At 57.8% G+C, this 17,871-nt stretch overlaps 2 protein-coding genes across 3 annotated transcripts in view; both read right to left on the bottom strand.

The window, feature by feature from the left end:
- LOC103115346 (kinesin-like protein KIF19) overlaps positions 1-4,916 on the bottom strand; it is a 35,698-nt gene extending 30,782 nt beyond the window's left edge. Inside the window, exons 1-3 of the mRNA XM_060174115.1 lie at positions 4,881-4,916; positions 4,517-4,597; positions 353-463 (exon numbers count right to left, since the gene is read on the bottom strand). Of these exons, the coding sequence (XP_060030098.1) occupies positions 353-463; positions 4,517-4,597; positions 4,881-4,916 (228 nt within the window). The remainder of the gene's footprint in view (positions 1-352; positions 464-4,516; positions 4,598-4,880) is intronic.
- A 658-nt stretch (positions 4,917-5,574) lies between these two features.
- Positions 5,575-14,177, bottom strand: EIF3B (eukaryotic translation initiation factor 3 subunit B). 2 transcript variants are annotated; one of them, XM_016189092.2, is made up of 19 exons: positions 13,694-14,177; positions 11,720-11,912; positions 11,048-11,167; positions 10,917-10,974; positions 10,697-10,825; positions 10,448-10,605; positions 10,062-10,193; positions 9,902-9,968; positions 9,668-9,714; positions 9,207-9,417; positions 8,069-8,141; positions 7,709-7,831; positions 7,484-7,562; positions 7,209-7,347; positions 6,550-6,675; positions 6,369-6,446; positions 6,186-6,294; positions 5,997-6,109; positions 5,575-5,882 (listed from the first exon to the last, which is right to left on the bottom strand). In XM_016189092.2, the coding sequence occupies exons 1-18, from the start codon at positions 14,037-14,039 to the stop codon at positions 6,006-6,008; spliced, it is 2,292 nt and encodes a 763-aa protein (XP_016044578.2). In that variant the 5' UTR covers positions 14,040-14,177; the 3' UTR covers positions 5,575-5,882; positions 5,997-6,005. The 2 variants fall into 2 exon arrangements, with proteins under 2 accessions (XP_016044578.2, XP_007525166.2); XM_007525104.3 differs by having other exon boundaries at positions 5,575-5,854.
- Positions 14,178-17,871: the final 3,694 nt, after the last annotated feature.

The raw sequence follows: 17,871 nt of genomic DNA, 5'->3' as shown, positions 1-17,871 counted from the left end.
GATATAGATGGTTGGATAGAGGGATGGTGGATGTTGGATTGATGGTAGATGGACAATAGATGATGGATGGATGGATGATAGATAATGGATGGATGTTTGATTGATGGTAGATCGATAATAGACGATGGATGGATGGATGATGGAGGGATAGATGGTGGATGGATGATGGAGGAATGGGTGGAGCTGGGAGTGGAGGGCCTTTGGTGATGGATGGTGAGAGAGCTTCTCTCCTCCACTCAGGGGAGGGGTTTCCCTCCAAGCACCCCAGCACCGCCCCACCCCCCACCCCTGGGAGAAGCAGGTAAGTGACCCGTCCCACAGGGAGTGACTGGGCTGCCTTGCGCCTGAGCACCTGAGTCGCGTGCTCATCAAAAACCATGTCAAACACGAAAGTCTTCTCCCGGGACCGGTGTGCGCGCAGTGTGTCCTCAGGGTCCTCGCTGGGGTCCAAGAGTGTCAGCATCTAGGGCCGTAAGCAGGGTCAGCGGGGCCCCCAGTCCTGGGGCTCACCCTCCCCCAACACCAGGGCATGATTAGGGTCTAGCAGAGGTTTTTTTAGACACAAGATTGATGTTATTTCATTTTTTAAAAAATATTTATTTATTCCCTTTATTGCCTTGTTTTTATTATTGTTGTTATTGATGTCATTGTTAGATAGGACAGAGAGAAATAGAAAGAGGAGAGGAAGACACAGAGGGGGAGGGAAAGATAGACACCTGCAGACCTGCTTTACCACCTGTGAAGCGACTCCCCTGCAGGTGGGGAGCCAGGGGCTTGAACTGGGATCCTTGTGCGGGTCCTTACGCTTTGCACCATGTGCGCTTAACCTGCTGCGCTACCGCCTGACTCCCCGTTATTTCATTTTTTAAAATAAAGCATTTTTTTCTTTGCTGCTCCTGAAGGCCATTTTTCCATTTATTGGACGGGACAAGAGAAACAGAGAGGAGAAATAGAGAGGAAGAGAGGCAAAGAGATACCTGCAGACATGCTTCACTGCATGTGAAGCTTCCCTGCTTGCAGATGGGAAGCTGGGGTCTTGAACCCAGAATCCTTGTGCTGAGTACCATGTGCACTCCCACCGCCACCCACCCGGCTTTTTAAAAAATATTTATTTATTTATTTATTTATTTATTTTCCCTTTGTTGCCCTTGTTGTTTTATTGTTGTTGTAGTTATTATTGTTATTGATGTCGCTGTTGGATATGACAGAGAGAAATGGAGAGAAGAGGGGAAGACAGAGGGGGAGAGAAAGATAGACACCTGCAGGCCTGCTTCACCATTTGTGAAGTGACTCCCTGCAGGTGGGGAGCCAGGGGCTCGAACCGGGATCCTTACGCTGATTCTTGTTCTTTGCGCCATGTGTGCTTAACCCACTGAGCTACCGCCCGACTCCCCTGGCTTTTTTTTTTTTAAATATCTATTTATTTATTCCCTTTTGTTGCCCTTGTTGTTTTATTGTTGTAGTTGCTATTGATGTCATCATTGTTGGATAGGACAGAGAGAAATGGAGAGAGGAGGGGAAGACAGAGAGGGGGAGAGAAAAAAAAAGGGGGAGTCGGGCGGTAGCACAGTGGGTTAAGCGCATGTGGCGCAAAGCACAAGGACTGGCATAAGGACCCCTCCTCTCTCCATTTCTCTCTGTCCTATCCAACGACAACATCTACAACAATAAAACAACAAGGGCAACAAAAGAGAATAAATAAATTAAATTAATTTTTAAAAAAAGGAAGGGGGAGAGAAAGACACCTGCAGACCTGCTTCACCGTTTGTGAAGTGACTCCCGTGCAGGTGGGGAGCCGGGGGCTTGAACTGTGATCCTTTCACCAGTCCTTGCACTTGGTACCACCTGCACTTAACCTGCTGCGCTACCGCCCGACCCCCCCCCTTTTTTTTTTTTTACCAGAGCACTATTCATCTCTGGTTTATGGTGTTTTGGAGGATTGAACTTGGGACTTCAAAGCCTCAGGCATGAAAGTCTGCTTGCATACCACTATGCTATTCACCCTCATTTATTATTTTATTTTTTGCCTCCAGGGTTATTGCTGGGGCTTGGTGCCTGCACTATGAATCCACTGCTCCTGGAAGCTATTTTTCTCATTTTGTTGCCCTTATTGTTGTCGTTATTATCATTATCATTGCTGTTGTTAGATAGGACAGAGAGAGGGGGGAAGACAGAGAAGGGGAAAGATAAACACCTGCAGGACCTGCTTCACCACTTGTGAAGTGATCCCCTGCAGATGGAGAGCCGGGGGCTTGAACCTTGGCCTTTGCGCCATGTGCGCTTAACCTGCTATGCTACTGCCGGCCCCCTCCCTTTTTTTTTTAAACAGAGCACAATCAGCTCTGGCATATGGTGATACAGGGGATTGAACCAGAGACTTTGGAGCCTTAGGCATGAGTTTATTTGCAGAACCATTATGCTGTCTCTCTGTCCTTAAGTATTGATTTGTTTGTTTATTTTCCCCAGAGCTCTGGCTGATGGTGGTGCTAGGGACTGAACCTGGGAGCTCAGAGCCTCAGATAGGAGTGTCATTTTGCAAAACTACTATGCTGTGTTCTCTGCCTAATAATAATAATAATAATAATGGCTAATATTAGTACTGTTTTACTCAGAGCCCAGCTGAGCTCTGACTGAACGTGGGGCCTCAGAGCCTTGGGCAGGAGTCTCTGCACAACCCCTGTGGCGCCTTCCCCACCCTGTGATATTTCCCAGTAGAGATGGGCAGTGGAAGGAGGGAGAGTAGCAGAGCTTTTCTCTGGCATGTACGATGCTGGGGACTGAACTTCGGACCTCTCACCTGAGAGCCCACCACCCCCACCCTAGGGTGCCTATCATAGGATTGGTGGACTCTGCCCCAGGCACCCTCTCTGCTTCCCTCCTTCCTTCTTTCTTTGTATTTATCCACTGATTTTTTTTTCATTTCCCCAGAGCCCTGCTCAGCTCTGGTGTTGGGACTTGAACCTCTGGTGTTGGTACCTCAGAGCCTCAGGCAGGACAGTCTTGCAGAACCAGCATGCTGCTTCCCCCACACCCTTTCTAGCTCCTTCCTTTTTTTAATTATAATTTTATTTATTATTGGATAGAAACAGAAATTGAGAGAAGGGAGAGAGACAAGACACCTGCAGACCTGCTTTACCACTTGTGAAGCTTTCCCTGTGCAGGTAGAGACCAGGGGCTTGAACCTGGGTCCTTGTGACCTGTAATGTGTGTGCTTGACCAGGTGCACCACCACCTGGGACCCCTCCCTTTCTTCTTTAAGGATTTATCAGTTAACAGAGAGCCAGAGCATCATACTGGTACTTGTGCCACGATTTGAACCCAGGACCTTCCTGCCCAACCCAATGCTCCAGTCACTGTGGCCCCGCCTGGGTCAACCTCTGCTTTCTTTTTTTTTTTCTTTTTCTTTTTTTTTTTTTTTTCCACATCTCAGCAGTAAAATCTGCTTTCTCTTTTCTTTCTTTCGCCTCCTGGGTTATCACTGGGCCTCAGTGCCAGCACTATGAACCCACTGCTCCTGTTGGCCATTTTTTCCATTTTATTGAACAGGACAGAGAAAGAGGAGGGGAGACAGAGGGAGAGAGACAGAGAGACACCTGCAGTCCTGCTTCACCACTCGTGAAGCTTTCCCCTTGCAGGTGGGGGGCCAGGGGCTTGAACCCGGGCCCTTGCGCTTTGTAACATGTGCATTCAACCTGTTGTGTAACCACCTGGCCCCAGCATCTGCTTTCTAATCCAGGGGGTGCCTGACTTCAGCAACAGCCCCCCCCCCCCCCACAGAGGCTTGACCACCCTCTGCACCTAGATGGTGGACTGACTGCCAAAGACAGCAGCCCAGGGCTGCCACCCCCAGGTGTGGGGGGGGGGGTCAAAGCAGCCCCACCCGAGGTACCCCACAAGCCGAAGGACAGGGCCAAGCTGCTGGTCTGGTCTCACCCGCTGGCCCCCCCTCAAGACCCTGATGCTCCCTCCTCCTCTGGCCAAGGGCTTGCACTCTCAAACAGGTGCAGGCCCTCCCCTCCCCCTGCACGGGTGCTGGCGTCACCACAGCCCGGCTGGTAGGCGGAAGGGCCCCAGGGACCCTCTGCTGTTTACTGTGGGGCCCTGGGTTAAGGGGCTTGGAGGTGACCCAGCACGCTGGTTGCCCTGCTTGGTGCAGGACCCAGAGGTAGATGCTGGGAGGTACAGGCCACCTGGGGTCCTGGAGCAGCAGATGCCCCCACTCACGCCCGACCCTGGATCCCAGCCAGCTCCCTTTCTGGTTGGGCTGCAGGCTGGGAGCCTCCGGGGAGGGGGCCCCTGGCATTGAGTCCTGCTCTACTGGGAGCATGAGGGCCAGGAGACCCCAGAGGCCACAGGTTCAACCCTCAGCACCACCTCTTACAGGAGTGGAGCAGGGTTCTGACCCTTCTTGTGAAAACAAAATCCATCTGTAAATTTGCTGAGCTCTCCTGTCCGAGGCCCTGGGGATCCCAGGTTCTGCCCCCAGCACCGATAGCCGCCCCCCCCCCCATCTCACCTGGTCCCCCGTCTTGTGTGTGATGACGGAGGCCCCCTCCTCCAGCTCTGCCTCGTTGAGAGGACGGATTCGAAGCGCCACCTGCAGTCAGGACAGGCTGCCCCTTCGTCCAGCCACCCCCGGCTCGCCTTCGGCCAGGACTAACTGCCCCCACCCCTCAGTCTCTGTGCCCAGTGGGGCCTCACTACAGGACCCCAGAACCCTGTCTGGGTGGGACAGCTGCTTGGCCAGGGTGACCCCCTGGGGGCCTCAGCCCTTGTGTGGGGTCCTGGCAAGCAGGTGCCCAGTGGACTCCGGGGTCAGGCTCCTGTCCTCCCAGCAGGGCTAGGGGGTGAGCAGGTGTTCGAAGGCCTGGGGTGCTCACCACAAGCTGCTGGTCCTTGGGGTCCTCTTGCCCCATGGTGGGGCTGACCCGGGCAGGGGAGGGGCCAGAGGGCTGGGAGGGCATGGAGCCAGCTGGGGCGTCCAGCCAAGCAGTCTGCTAAGAATCCACACCCAGTGCCCTTGCCCCACCCCGCCTGGTGACATCAGCATGGCCCTAGGGGCCCAACAGGCCCTCAGTACGGGTGCACGGGGAGGAGGGGTGGAGTGTCCCTGCCTGCCCCCAGCCGGCCCAAGGGAGCCACTGAGCCAGGACCAACCAGCAGCCATACCACAGCTGACAGGCAATGTGGGGTGTCTGCTGTCTACTCCCTCCTAGGAAATGGCCACTTAGGGGGCTCCCAGACCAGCTGGGAAGGTGCCACCCACCTAGAAGCCAGATCCCCATGGGGCTAGGAGGCCCAGAGACGCAGGTGGCAGCCAGCAGCTGGGGATGTGCAGCGCCTGCTGGGACAGGGCTGTTACTCGGCAGGGTTGCAAGCCAGCCTCATGGCAGGGAGCAGGGTGCCCATCAATGATACGTCGCCCCCCAGGCCCCTGCCCTCTGGACCCCCACTGCAGCTGGACCCCAAGCCCCTCAGCCTGTCACAGAGGATCCAAGGCCACAAGGCCCAAGGCCTTGGATGCAGGAGACCCCTTCCTGTCCTGTGACGACCCCCAGAGAAAGACAAGAGATGTTCACACAGATCTGCTTTATTCCCTCAGCAGCTCTGAGAATCTGTTGTTCAACGAGCGCCAGGCCAGGCAGAATGGCATTGGGGGATGCAGCCCCGCCGGCAGTCGGGTGGACCACAGACCTTGCGGGAAGGCAGCGCTGTATGGGAGCCCGGGTGGAGGCCGCGTGGACGCCGGGAAAGGCACAGCAGTGTGGAGCTGGAGCCGTAGGGGCCAGAGCCGGCAGCAGGTAGGCAGACAACAGCAGGAGGCAGCCTCCGTGCCTCACGCCACCCGGCCACACTGTAAGGGGACAGCCGGCAGTCACCACCTGCACAGGAGAACAGCCACTGGCTGCCAGGTGCAAAGCGCTGCCCACGCCCACCCACTGGACCCACTGCCCAGAGCCCCTGCCCCAGGCGCCATGGGGTCCCGCAGCCCTCACCGGCTCAGGTCACTCCTGTGCTACCAGAGGAATGATCTCTTCGGTGACGAAGAACTCTATGGTCTCCTCCTCCCAGTCGTCCACATTGCTGTCCAGCTCATCCGTGTCTACACCTGAGGGGACAGGCTGGGTGTGGGCGGGGCAGCGGGGAGGGGCAGGAGACAGAGGGTGACAGGTGCCCCCACCCACCTCCACGCAGCTCCAGCCGCTCAGCTTTCTGCTCCAGGTACAGCTCCTGCGCCATCTTGCGGTACTTGCGGAAGTCCTCCATCATGGTGCGCCGGCGCTCCACCAGTTCCTGCAAGGAGGGAGGGCGCTAAGGCTACTCTATCCCACGGGCCTCACCCCACCCAGCTCGGCACCCCGCCCCACCTTGGAGGCTTTGGACTGGCTCAGGCGATCCTTCTGCTCAAAGATCTTGGAGTATTTCTTTAGGTCCTTTTTGATTTGCTGAAATGCAGAAGAGTCCCGAGGGACGTAGTGGTCAGAGCCAGGGGGCCGTGCTGCCCTCAGGACTGTTAGTGCCCTGCCCTTCCCCCACCTGGGCACAGACCTTTATCTGGTCCTGGCTCAGCAGGGTGGGGGGCCGAGGCCGCCACAGCAGCTGGCAGAATCGGTCCTTGTTGTTCTTCTGCAGCAGGCGGCCCTGGAACGTCCACAGCCAGTACGCATTGTCCACCTAGGAGAGGCCGGCCCACTCATATCGGCCCACCCGGCCCTCAGTGGGACCACCCAGCCCTGCTGCCCAAACTCATCCCCTCGGCTCTCCTGGCCTGACCAGTCAGCTCGGGCCAGGCGGCTAAGTGCCCACATTACAGGGTACAAGGACCCGGGTTCAAGCCCCTGGCCCCCACCTGCAGGGAGGAAGCTTAATGAGTGGTGAAGCAGGGCTGCAGGTCTTTCTTCCCCTCCCCCTCCATCTAATAATGAGAGAAACAGCTAAGTAGACCATTAAAACAAAAGGGGCCGTGGTCTGGGAGGTGGCGCAATGGATAAAGCATTGGATTCTCAAGTATGAGGTCCTGAGTTCAATCCCCAGCAGCACATGTACCAGAGTGTTATCTGGTTCTTTCTCTCTCTCCTCCTATCTTTCTCATTAGTAAACAAATAAAATATTTTTTAAAAAAGGAGCTACCCTGCCTGAATCCACAGAGCAGTGGCCACTGAGCCCCCAGACCCATGGCCACTTTCCGACCCTCCCCCAGGCCACACCTTGTGGCTCCACCAGGACACAGAGGTGACGACGTAGCGCCCAGTGGGGTCCCACTCCACGTCGGACGCCATGTAGTGCTCAGCAATGTTCATGACGGTGCAGTCCGAGGTGTCCACGAAGGCCAGAGCGCCGTTCATGCTGGGGGTGGGGGGGACAGTGTCCAGGCCACACGGGGAGGGACAGGGTGATGACCCATGGGGACTGGCAGGCGGCGGGGGCAACCCACCGGGGAGCCAGACCCCCATCCCCACACAGGGTCCCGCAGGGCACTCACCTCCTCAGCCCAGCCAGCACCACAAACTGCCCTTGGGGGCTCCAGAAGATGGTGTTTGCCTGCTGCTTGTCAAACATCTCTGCAGGGACATGCAGGTGTCGGTGTGCTGGCCTCGAACCCCCGGCACCCTGGCTCCTCCAGACACCCCCAGGACCCCCTGGCAGAAGCCCAGAGCCCACTGGGTGGCGAGACCCCCGCCTCCGTCCTCAAGGTGAGGCCACATACTGATAAGCTCGATCTTGCCATTGCTCTTGACATGGTAGAAGGACACGGAGATTCGAGGGGCCTCCCCATGCAGCACTGCAAACTTGCTCCCGTTGGGCTCCCAGGCGAAGGCGATAATGGTCTCTGTGGAGACGGGCCGCCCACGCTCACTGCTGCCCGAGGTGGCCATGGCAAGCCCAGCTGGAGGGCAGACCCCCACACGCCCGCCCCCCAGCACAGGGTGGGCACGGGGCCTCAGGCGAGAGGGAGTGGCCCTGGGGTTGAGCTGCACAGGGCGAGTCCCTCTCCCTCGATCCTTTCCCGGGCCAGCTCAGCAGAGTGCGGCCCCCTCAGACCAGGCCACAGCCAGACCCCACTCGCCTTTCATCTCCACCACGTCCACGGGGACCTGCTTCTCCCGCATCCGGAAAATCTCAAAGTTGGTGACGACGCCCTGTCGGAAAGAGAAACAGGTGTGAGCTCATCAGTACGTGTCCTTGCCTCGCAGATGGAGGGGGTCTCTCACTGCCCAGTGGGCCCTAGGCTTTTGCCAGGGGACTTGGGGCTGGGGAGACTGAGGCTCCGGAGGCCTGAGGGAGACTCTGGGGAGCTGCTGGTGCTGGGCCAGGTGATGGCTGGGCACAGCCAGGAGCAGCCGCCAGAGCTCCAGGGAGCTGAGTCCCGGCCGCTGGCCCCAGACTGCCAGCCCCACGCAGGGCAGGACCACCCACTGTAGTCACAGAAGTCACAGGCAGGCCTCGGCCTGGGGCCACAGGGCCACCCTGTCCCTGCATATCCCTCCCAACACACTGTTTGCCTCCAGAGTTATCGCTGAGGTTCAGTGCCAGCACTACAAATCGACTGCTCCCAAAGACTATTTTTTCTATTTTGTTGGACAAAACAGAGAGAAACTGAGAGAAGAAGACAAAGAAGGAAAGACAGAGATACACCTGCAGACCTGCTTCACCAATCATGAAGCTTCCCCCTGCAGGTGGGGAGCCAGGGGATCGAATGTAGATCCTTGCGCAGGTCCTGCGCCATCCCCCAAGCTCGACTCCCACAAATCCCACTCTGAACTGCCAGGCTGAGCAGGGAGGGGTCACCTACAGGCCACAACCTGATTGGCCCAGAGATGGGACGTGCCATACACCAAGACCATCGAGCACCTGGTGGGAAGGGAGTGTCTGCCAGAGGGTGGGTGCCCTCACCAAGGGAACTCGCTCTAAACGGCTTGGAGCTAAGGCACGTGGATGAAGTGCTGGCCTGAGCCCCTAGTCTGAGCTCTGGCTGCATGGCCACGCGAGGCCCTGAGCCCCCAGGTGGGCGGGGCACAATTCTCGCTGGACCTGAGGTGATATGATTTGGCCACGAGGCTGGGAAGGTGGCTGGGTGCAGATCTGGGCACCTGAGTCCCAGTCCAGATCTCAGCTCACATGTGCCAGGGGCCACTCAGGCCGATCGCTGAGGCCCACACTCATGGCTTACAGGGCCCCCTCCCTCCGAAGCTGAAGCCACCCACCTGCGTGCCCTTGGGTGTGCGGTCCACCTTCACACACAGGTAGTCCCCGTTCTTTTGCCAGTGCAGCTTGCAGTCCACCACGTTGAACAGGTTCCGCACACGCATCTCCTGGCGGCTGGGCAGCTGCATGAGCGTCACCCTGGCCGGGATGTCCTTGTCCTCGGGCACCCAGAAGGCGATGATGTTCCCCCCCGGGGACCAGGAGAAGTCCCTGGAGCAGAGGGCAGAGGTCACAGAGATGTCCCTTCCTGGGGTCAGGGGGGCCCAGAAGGGCGCCCACTGGAGGTGGCTGAAGGGAGCGGGTTCATCCACACAGAGACCATCCTCTCTTGGTGGGGGGGGGGGGGGGGGTTTCCGAGACTGCCAGACCCCACCCCCATCCCAGGCTGCAACCCGGGGAGGCCAGGTGGGCCCAGGGCGGGTGGGCAGTGATGGAAGGCAGGGACCATCCCACCACTCACTTGATGCCCGAGATCTTCAAGCTCTTCTTGTCCAGGAGGCCCATTGACTGCAGGGGAGAGGGCAGGCATCAGGTGGGGCCAGTCTGCCGGCACAGCCACACGGGGTATGGGGCTGACCAAAGCTCTGGGGTGAGGCTCCTAACTCTAGCCTGCGCTGCTGGGTCTGCGGGAAGGAGCCCCTCCTCCAAGTGCACCCCCCAGCAGACAGCACCCAGGCCGTGGCCTCCGACTCACGGGCGTCTCGTAGATGCTGAGCGTGTCCACTGTCATCCTGGCAAAGAACTTGCCATCGTGGCTCCACCTGCAGGACAGCAAGGACGGCCCACCACTCGGTTAGGGACACGGCCAGGACCCACCGAGCTGTAGTCCCCCCCCCCCCCGGCACCCCACGTACTTGAAGATGGGCCAGTGGGCTGAACTCTCACAATGGAAGCCTCTCTTTTTCTGCCCGGTCAGGATGTCCCAAATGATGATGGCCTGTGGGTCGTCCTGGGTGTCCATCAGGGGGCTGAAGGTCACCAGGTACCTGTGACAAGGATGCCATGTGATGGCGCGAGGAATGACAGGTGGCTGAGCTCCCCGGGCCCCTCTCAGAGAGAAGCCACAGATGGAAACAGTACCCACAAGATCCACCTTCTCGATGGGTCCCAGCCTGAGGACATTCCGCTCAGGACCCACCAAGCCGCCCTGAAGCTAGAGCCGCCGGGCAGAGGCCGCGTCCTGTGCTGAGGCCAAGTGTGGGGGCCCTGGCCACGATTCCTGCCCGGGGAGGCCTCTCACCTCTCGCACGGGGAAAAGTCGATGAGCTGCACGCCTTGGTGGCTGAACCGCTGGATCTGCTTGAACTTCTCACCACCCCACAGGGCGATGCCGCGCTGGTGGAAGGTGGCCAGGTAGGTGCCCTTCGGGGACCAGCGCACGTAGGTCTCTGTCCATCTCTGCGGGAGCAGACCGAAGTTGCGGGTCTCAGGGGGGCAGGCCTGCAGGGGCATCCCACACCCTCCGCCCGAGGCCCCGGGTGCCACCCACCGCCCTCTCCTCGATGGACACGGGGTCCTTCACGTCGTTCCAGAAGATGGACGTGCGGTCACCACTTTCAAAGATGACGCTGTACTGGTCCCGGCACTCAGACTCCTCCAGCCAGTAGCGGAGGTTGCCCTGCGGGGAATAGCCACCGGGTGGGGGGGTGTCACCTGGCCCCCCCCAGCTCCCCCCACCCCACCCCACCCCCTGGCCCACTGGGACCTACCAGGTCCTTGAACGGCTGCTTCTCTGGGATGTCCCACTCATCGCTGATGGTCATGTACCTGGGGTGGGAGGTGGCGGGTGAGGCCAGGCATCGGTCCCCCACCCCTCCTTCCCCGTTCCAACCACTCTCACTTGTCGAAGTCAGTAAAGAGGTTGACCCGGAAGGTGTGCTGTTTGTCTAGCTTGTAGCCATCGGCGTTCTTCACAGCGTCCACGGCGTGTGTGGGGGAGGCGTACTCCAGGAAGATATACCTGGGGCAATGGGCACTCAGCGCCTGGCTCCTGCCACCTACCACCACCCTCTCGGGGACACAGACATGACTGCGGGAGGACCAGAGCCCCCAACCTGGGAAGCCGAGACCCAGCAAGGCTGAACCAAACTGTGGCCATGGACACACAGGGGCAACTGTCTGAAACCACTGGGGAGAGCAGGACAGCGGCAGTGCACCAGGATGCTGCACTACCGTGCAAGGACCAGGGTTCGAGGCCCCACTCCCCACCAGCAAGGGGGAAACTTTGTGAGTGAAGGAAGTACTGTAGGGAGGTCCTCATCACCCTCTCAACTATCAAGTAAAGAGAAAAGCAGGCTAGGGAATGGAGGGCTTCCGATGGCAGCTAGACATGAAAGACTCGACATACATTACTCGTGCTGAGACTAAGAGACCCCACACGTATGCCTGGTGTCGGCTACATCCCAGGGAAGCTGAGCCTGAGTGAGAAACCCTACACTTGCCGGTCCAGGCGTAGGCCCAGGACGGCGGCCTGAGGTTCTCAGCAAGGGGTGCAGCTGGGAGGCTCATTCACCCTCTCGTCCTGCCATCCTCCTCCGGGTAGAAGTCGTTGATAATCTTCCCGAACTTGGAAAAGATCTTGTGGATGACGTTCTTGAGCTTCTCCAGGCGGTCGGGCCCCACCTGAGGGACGTTGTCCACCACGATCACTGAGTCGATCCCGTCCGCCTCCTGGGGCCGGTCCTTGAGCACATCTCCCAGGAGCTCTGAGGGGGACGAGACCACCGTGAGGGTCACGGCCGGCAGCCCGTCCAGAAGACCCACTGCCAGGGAGGAGTCTTCAAGGAGGAGGGTCTCAGACCCTGCGTTCTTCCCGTCAGACGCCGGCCGTGGGGACACGAAGCCCTGACCCCAGGGCGGCACTGGGGCCGCAGCTGCCGGGGACCCCTAACTGCCACAGCTCGAGAGGGCTAGGTGATGCCGTGTGCACCGGGTGCTGTCCTAGGCTCAACGAGACCTGCAGGAGGCAACCATGCAGATACAACAAAGCCCCAGGCTTGCCAATCTGATTTTATTTATTTTTTTTAAAAGACTTTATTTATTTATGAGAAAGATAGGAGAAGAGAGAAAGAACCAGACATCACTCTGGCACATGTGCTGCCGGGGATCGAACTCAGGACCTCATGCTTGAGAGTCCAAAGCTTTACCACTGCGCCACCTCCTGGACCACTAATTTTATTCATTTTTTTTCAACTTATTTATTTTTTTTACCAGAGTACTGCTCAGCTCTGGCTTATGGTGATGCAGGGGACTGAACCTGGGATTTTAAAGCCTCAGGCATGAGAGTCTCTTTGCATAACCATTATGCTATCTAGCCCTGGCCAATTTTATTTTTTTAAAGCAGAGTGCTACTCAGCTCTAGTTGACAGTGGTATGAAGATTGAACCTAGGGACTCTGGAGGCTTAGGCATGAGTGTCTTTGTATAACCACTATAATGCCGCTGGCTCTGACACACAGCAGGAGGCCCAGAAAGGAAATAGACAGCTGCCACCAGTGGGCCAAAGCCTTCCTCCTGCACCCGCAACTCAGGAAGAGCAGCGGTGGTTTGTGGGCAACACGGGCAAAGCTGCAGCCACCTGCTGGGTGAAGGCCTCTGGCGGTGGCCAGGGAAGGGCCTGCTCAGCCAGCTCCGGTTTACGAGACAGACAGTAAAGCACCTGCCCGCCGTGCCAAGGTGACAGGGGCTAGGGCGACTGACGGCGCACCAGGTCCTCCTCACTGAGCCCCCATGTGCCCACACACCTCACACACCTCGCACACCTCGCACACCTGCCGACAGGACCCAGCAGAGAAGTGGTCCCTGCACTCTGCCCCTACTTAGGCACACAGCACCCCCACGCCTCCGACCTGCTCAGTACAGCACCAAAGGCCACGGGTTTGGGACATGGGGGTCGTGGGTGACAGAGTGATGCTACAATCGTGAGCCAACAGGGAAGCAGATAGATGATGGGGCCGGATGGGCTCAGTGTGCAGAGTACAGCCTCACGACACCCTAGGACCCAGGTTCCAGGCCCAGTTGCCACCCAGGGCACGTGCTGCCGGGAGCTTGTGAGCAGTGGGGTGAGGCTGTTGTCTCCTCCTCCTGTCTGTCTCCTATAAAGCCACCGCCCTCGTGTGAAGTCTCCAAATATTTAAATGCCGTAACAAAAAAGAAAAGAATTCAGACATCTGGAAGGTGAGGCCTCCCCGGGACCTGAGGCGGGGGCGAGGGAGGACCCGGGTGGCATCTGCTGGCTGAGAGCAGCTTCGGGGCAGGGCGTGTGCAGGCCCAGCTAGGGATGCCCGGGAAAGCCCTGTGCGGGCATGGGGCTGCCTGCTGCCACCCGTCCCCTCCCCCGGGTCCCCAGACTCAAAGCCACCTGTTCCCCCCCAGGTCCCCTCCTGGAGTCCCCACCTGTCTCCTTCCAGTGTCCCCCCCGTCCCTTCCGGGGTCCGCAGGCCCAGCGCCACCCGCCCCCTGGGTGCTGGCTTCCCGGCCGCGCTCACCTTCCTCGCTCACGTCATCCACGAAGTCCTCGGGGTCGCTAAACGAGGGTTCGTCCGCGTCTCCGTCCGGCCGGGGATCGGGCGCCGCGTCCCTGGGCAGCTCGGCGGCCGGCTCGGGGGTGGCGACCGGGGGCTCCGCGGGCGGGGAAGGTGTCCCAGGCTCGTCCGCCTCCTCCGCGCCGCCCGCCGGCTCTGGCCTGACGGGCTCGTCCGCCGCGGGCTCGCTGGGCGCCTGCTGGCCTGGCTCGTCGGCCCCCGCGGGCCCCGCCACGTTCTCCGCGTCCTGCATGGGCCCCGCCGCACTCCTCGCTCCCAGAGTGCCCCGCGCGCCTTGCGGCGGCCGCATGCGTGCAGAGCAGACCACGCCGCTGAGGGGGGTCCCCTGATCACGGGGCGCCCGGAGCTCCCCGACGAATGAGAACGGCGCCGCCGCGACGGAGACCCAGATTTCTAGGGCTACTATGACCTGGAGACGCCACGGCCCCAACCCCTGGCGCGGCTCGAACCCCTATGTGGACGTCCGCGAATAGCCGGTCTCCCCCCACGGGAGCGATGGTCGCGCCCAACATGGCGGCCGGCGCACTCCCGGCGTACACCGAGCGGGGCGAGACCAAGTGAGGTGGTGGGGGGTACCGGCCCCAGGATAGCGGGGGAGGCGGCTCTGCGGGGCGGCGAGGGAGTCCACTCCGGTGAATAATTCCTGCGGCGGCGATGCGCTGCTTGGCGGACTCGGGGACGCGCCGGGCTGGCGTCTGCGGGCAAAGCAGTTCGCCGCACAGAGCCCCCCTGCGCCGGCCGACACTTAGACTCGTCCCCTGACGGCATGCGGGCGAGTCCACCGCATGCAGGGGTGGGGGTGGACGAGCACTCATGGAGCGGGCAGAGCCGGGCGGGGAACACGCCCAGAACCCCAAGCCGGCGGCGGCGGTCACTGTAGGGAGATGTTGGGGGCCTTGGTGGCGGCGGGATGCTCACCCTGCGCAGAAACGGACCGGCTCCCCCCGCCTTAAAGGCAGTGGTTCAGGCGGAGGGCGGGTCATGGCACCCGAGGACGGGGCCAAGTCGGGGCGGGGCCTCCGGTCTGCGGTGTTGCGCCATGCGCAAGGTCCTGTGGGGGCGGGACCTCTGGGCGTGAGTGATTGGTCAATCTTGTTTTGGAGGCGTGACCGTTGTGTTGTATGGGCGTGGCTAGTTGGAGGGGCGGGGACTAGGGGACCCCTGGGGACCAGGCTAACTGCTGGGGCTGGTGTGTGTGGCTGTGTTTTCTTTGCTAAAATCCTTGAATTTTATCTCAATCAGAGATGCAGGCAGGTGTTCCGGGAGGTGGTGCGGTGGATAAAGCCTTGGATTCTGTGTCTTTCTCTCCTCCGAGAATTCTTAGCGAATAAATAAAAACCTTAAGAAAGAGAAATACAGGGAAGAAAGATACGGAGAGGGGGTCAGAGTCTGTATTTTTTAAGTATTTAATTTTATTGCGCAAGGACCAGTGTAAGGATCCCGGTCCGAGTTGCCGGCTCCCCACCTGCAGGGGAGTCGTTTCCCAAGTGGTGAAGCATGTCTACAGATGTCTTTCTCTTCCCCTCTCTGTCTTCCCCTCCTCTCTCCATTTCTCTGTCTTATCCAACAACAACGACATCAATAACTACAATAAAACAAGGGCAACAAAAGAGAATAAATATATATATATTTTAAAGTATTTAATTTTATTATTTTTTCTTTATTATTTCTATTTTTAATTTCTTTATTGGAGGATTGATTGTTTACAGTTGTAATTTACTGTTTTTGAATATTTATTTATTCCTTTTTGTTGCCCTTGTTTTATTGTTGTAGTTATTATTGTTGTCGTCGTTGTTGCATGGGACAGAGAGAAATGGAGAGAGGAGGGGAAGACAGAGAGGGGGAGAGAAAGATAGATACCTGCAGACCTGCTTCACCGCTTGTGAAGCGACTCCCCTGCAGGTGGGGAGCCGGGAGCTCGAACCGGGATCCTCACACTGGTCCTTGCGCTTTGAGCCACCTGCGCTTAACCCTCTGCACTACAACCCGACTCCCAATTTACTTTATTTTTATGAGAGAGATACAGAAAGGAAGACACAGAAACCAGACACCACAGCCCTGCTCAGCTATGGCTGATGGTGATGCTGGGGATTGAGCTTGTGAACTTGGAGTCTCAGACAGGAAAATCCTTTCTTTAAATACTTTCTATTAAGTAATTATTGGATAGAGACCGAAATTGAGATGGAAGGGGAGACAGAAGTAGAGAGATGGGAAGACAGAGAGAGATGGAGCTCTGCTTCACCACTTGCGAAGCTTTCCCAGTGCAGGTGGGGACCAGGGGCTTGAACCTGGGTCCTCGCACATTATAACATGTAAGCTCAATCAGGTGCGCCACCGTCTGGCCCCTTGTATGAAAGTCTTTTGCAGTGGGCCCGGTGGTGGTGCACCTTGTTAAGCACACACACTATAGTGCACAAGGACCTGGGTCAAGTGCCCTAGTACTGTGTAGGGTGCTCCCCTGTGGTGCTGGGCCTTAAGCAGGGTAAGCCCGTGCTCTACCCCTCTTAGCTGCGGTGGCGTCTCTGCCTCCCACTGTCCCTGCCCCTGTCTAGCTGAAACACCTGCCTGCTGAGAGAGGGGTCGTGGTGGGAGAAGCTGCCTGTGGCGGAGGTCCACTCTCCAACCTGGAGGGAGCCCTGGTCTGCACTGGCAGCCAAGTCGCGGGCCAGTGTCCAGCAGGTGGCGGTGTCGGCACTGGCCACCGCTCCCTTACTCTCCAGCAGTGCTGCCCACTGCAACCCCCTTCCCTTCTCCTTGGGGCACAGTTCATTCTGCCACTGGGCCCTGTCCCCAGTCTACCTGAGGCTGCTAGCTGCCACCCAGAGACCAGGTGGAGGGGCCCTGAGGCCGAAAGCGTTCCGCCACTGGCTCTGACAGCCTCCTGCCCCGTGGGGACTGTGCCCACTATGTCCAACTGCCCTGTGTGGTCCAGGGTTCAAACAGGAGCCTCTGGCTGCAGATCCTGTGCTTTGCCCACTGAGCGGTCCCCACACTCAGCCAGATATTGCTGGCAACACCTTTCTTTTCTTTTTTCTTTTTTTAAAATTTTTTATTTAAGAAAGGATTAACGAACAAAACCATAAGGTAGGAGGGGTACAACTCCACACAATTCCCACCACCCAATCTCCTTAACCCACCCCCTCCCATGATAGCTTTCCCATTCTCTAGCCCTCTGGGAGCATGGACCCAGGGTCATTGAGGGTTGCAGAAGGTGGAAGGTCTGGCTTCTGTCATTGCTTCCCCGCTGAACATGGGCGTTGACTGGTCGGTCCATACTCCCAGTCTGCCTCTCTCTTTCCCTAGTAAGGTGTGTCTCTGGGGAAGCTGAGCTCCAGGACACATTGGTGGGGTCTTCAATCCAGGGAAGCCTGGCCAGCATCCTGGTGGCATCTGGAACCTGGTGATTGAAAAGAGAGTTAACATACGAAGCCAAACAAATTGTTGAGCTCTTTTCTTTTTTTTTTTAAAGGTTTTATTTATTTATGAGAAAGATAGGAGGAGAGAGAAAGAACCAGACATCACTCTGGCACAAGTGCTGCGGGGGATTGAACCCAGGACCTCATGCTTGAGAGTCCAAAGCTTTACCACTGTGCCAGCTCCCGGACCACCATTTTTCTTTTCTTTTAGATTTATTTATTTTTCCTTTTTTTTTCTCTTTTTTTTTCTTTTGTTGTTGTTATTAATGTCATTGCCAGGGGCTCGAACCAGATCCTTATACTGGTCCTTGTGCTTCGCGCCACATGCTCTTAACCCACTACACTACCACCCAGCCCCCCAGTAAGTTTTTATAATCTAAAGTTCTTTTTTTATTTTTCATTATTTTTATTTATTTATTAGAGACAGCCAGAAACTGAGAGGGAAGGAGGGATAGAAAGGGAGAGAGACAGGAAGACACCTGAAGCCCTGCTTCACCACTTGCAAAGCTTTCCCCCTGCAGGTGGGGACCGGGGACTCAGACACTGGTCCTTGCGTACTGTGACATGTGTGCTCAACCGCGGTGTGCTGCCACCTGGCCCTGCCAGATCTTCTTCACACTGAATGCTTGAATCTTGATAGACTCTGGGATATACTGTGTGTGTGTGTGTGTGTGTGTGTGTGTGTGTGTGTGTGTGTGTGAGAGA

This window comes from Erinaceus europaeus, chromosome 15 (genome assembly GCF_950295315.1).
Source record: "Erinaceus europaeus chromosome 15, mEriEur2.1, whole genome shotgun sequence".
NCBI classification, from domain to species: domain Eukaryota; kingdom Metazoa; phylum Chordata; class Mammalia; order Eulipotyphla; family Erinaceidae; genus Erinaceus; species Erinaceus europaeus.
This window is presented reverse-complemented; position numbering and strand designations above follow the sequence as displayed.

What these genes read in the sequence shown, in the direction of transcription:
- EIF3B (XM_016189092.2), bottom strand. Translation starts at nt 14,039, where the DNA reads ATGCGGCCGCCGCAAGGCGCGCGGGGCACTCTGGGAGCGAGGAGTGCG. An exon ending in GAGGATGGCAGGACGAGAGG is followed by an intron (nt 11,168 to 11,719) that starts GTGAATGAGCCT and finishes CCATTGCCCCAG; the next exon opens with GTATATCTTCCTGGAGTACG. An exon ending in CTCTTTACTGACTTCGACAA is followed by an intron (nt 10,975 to 11,047) that starts GTGAGAGTGGTT and finishes CTCCCACCCCAG; the next exon opens with GTACATGACCATCAGCGATG.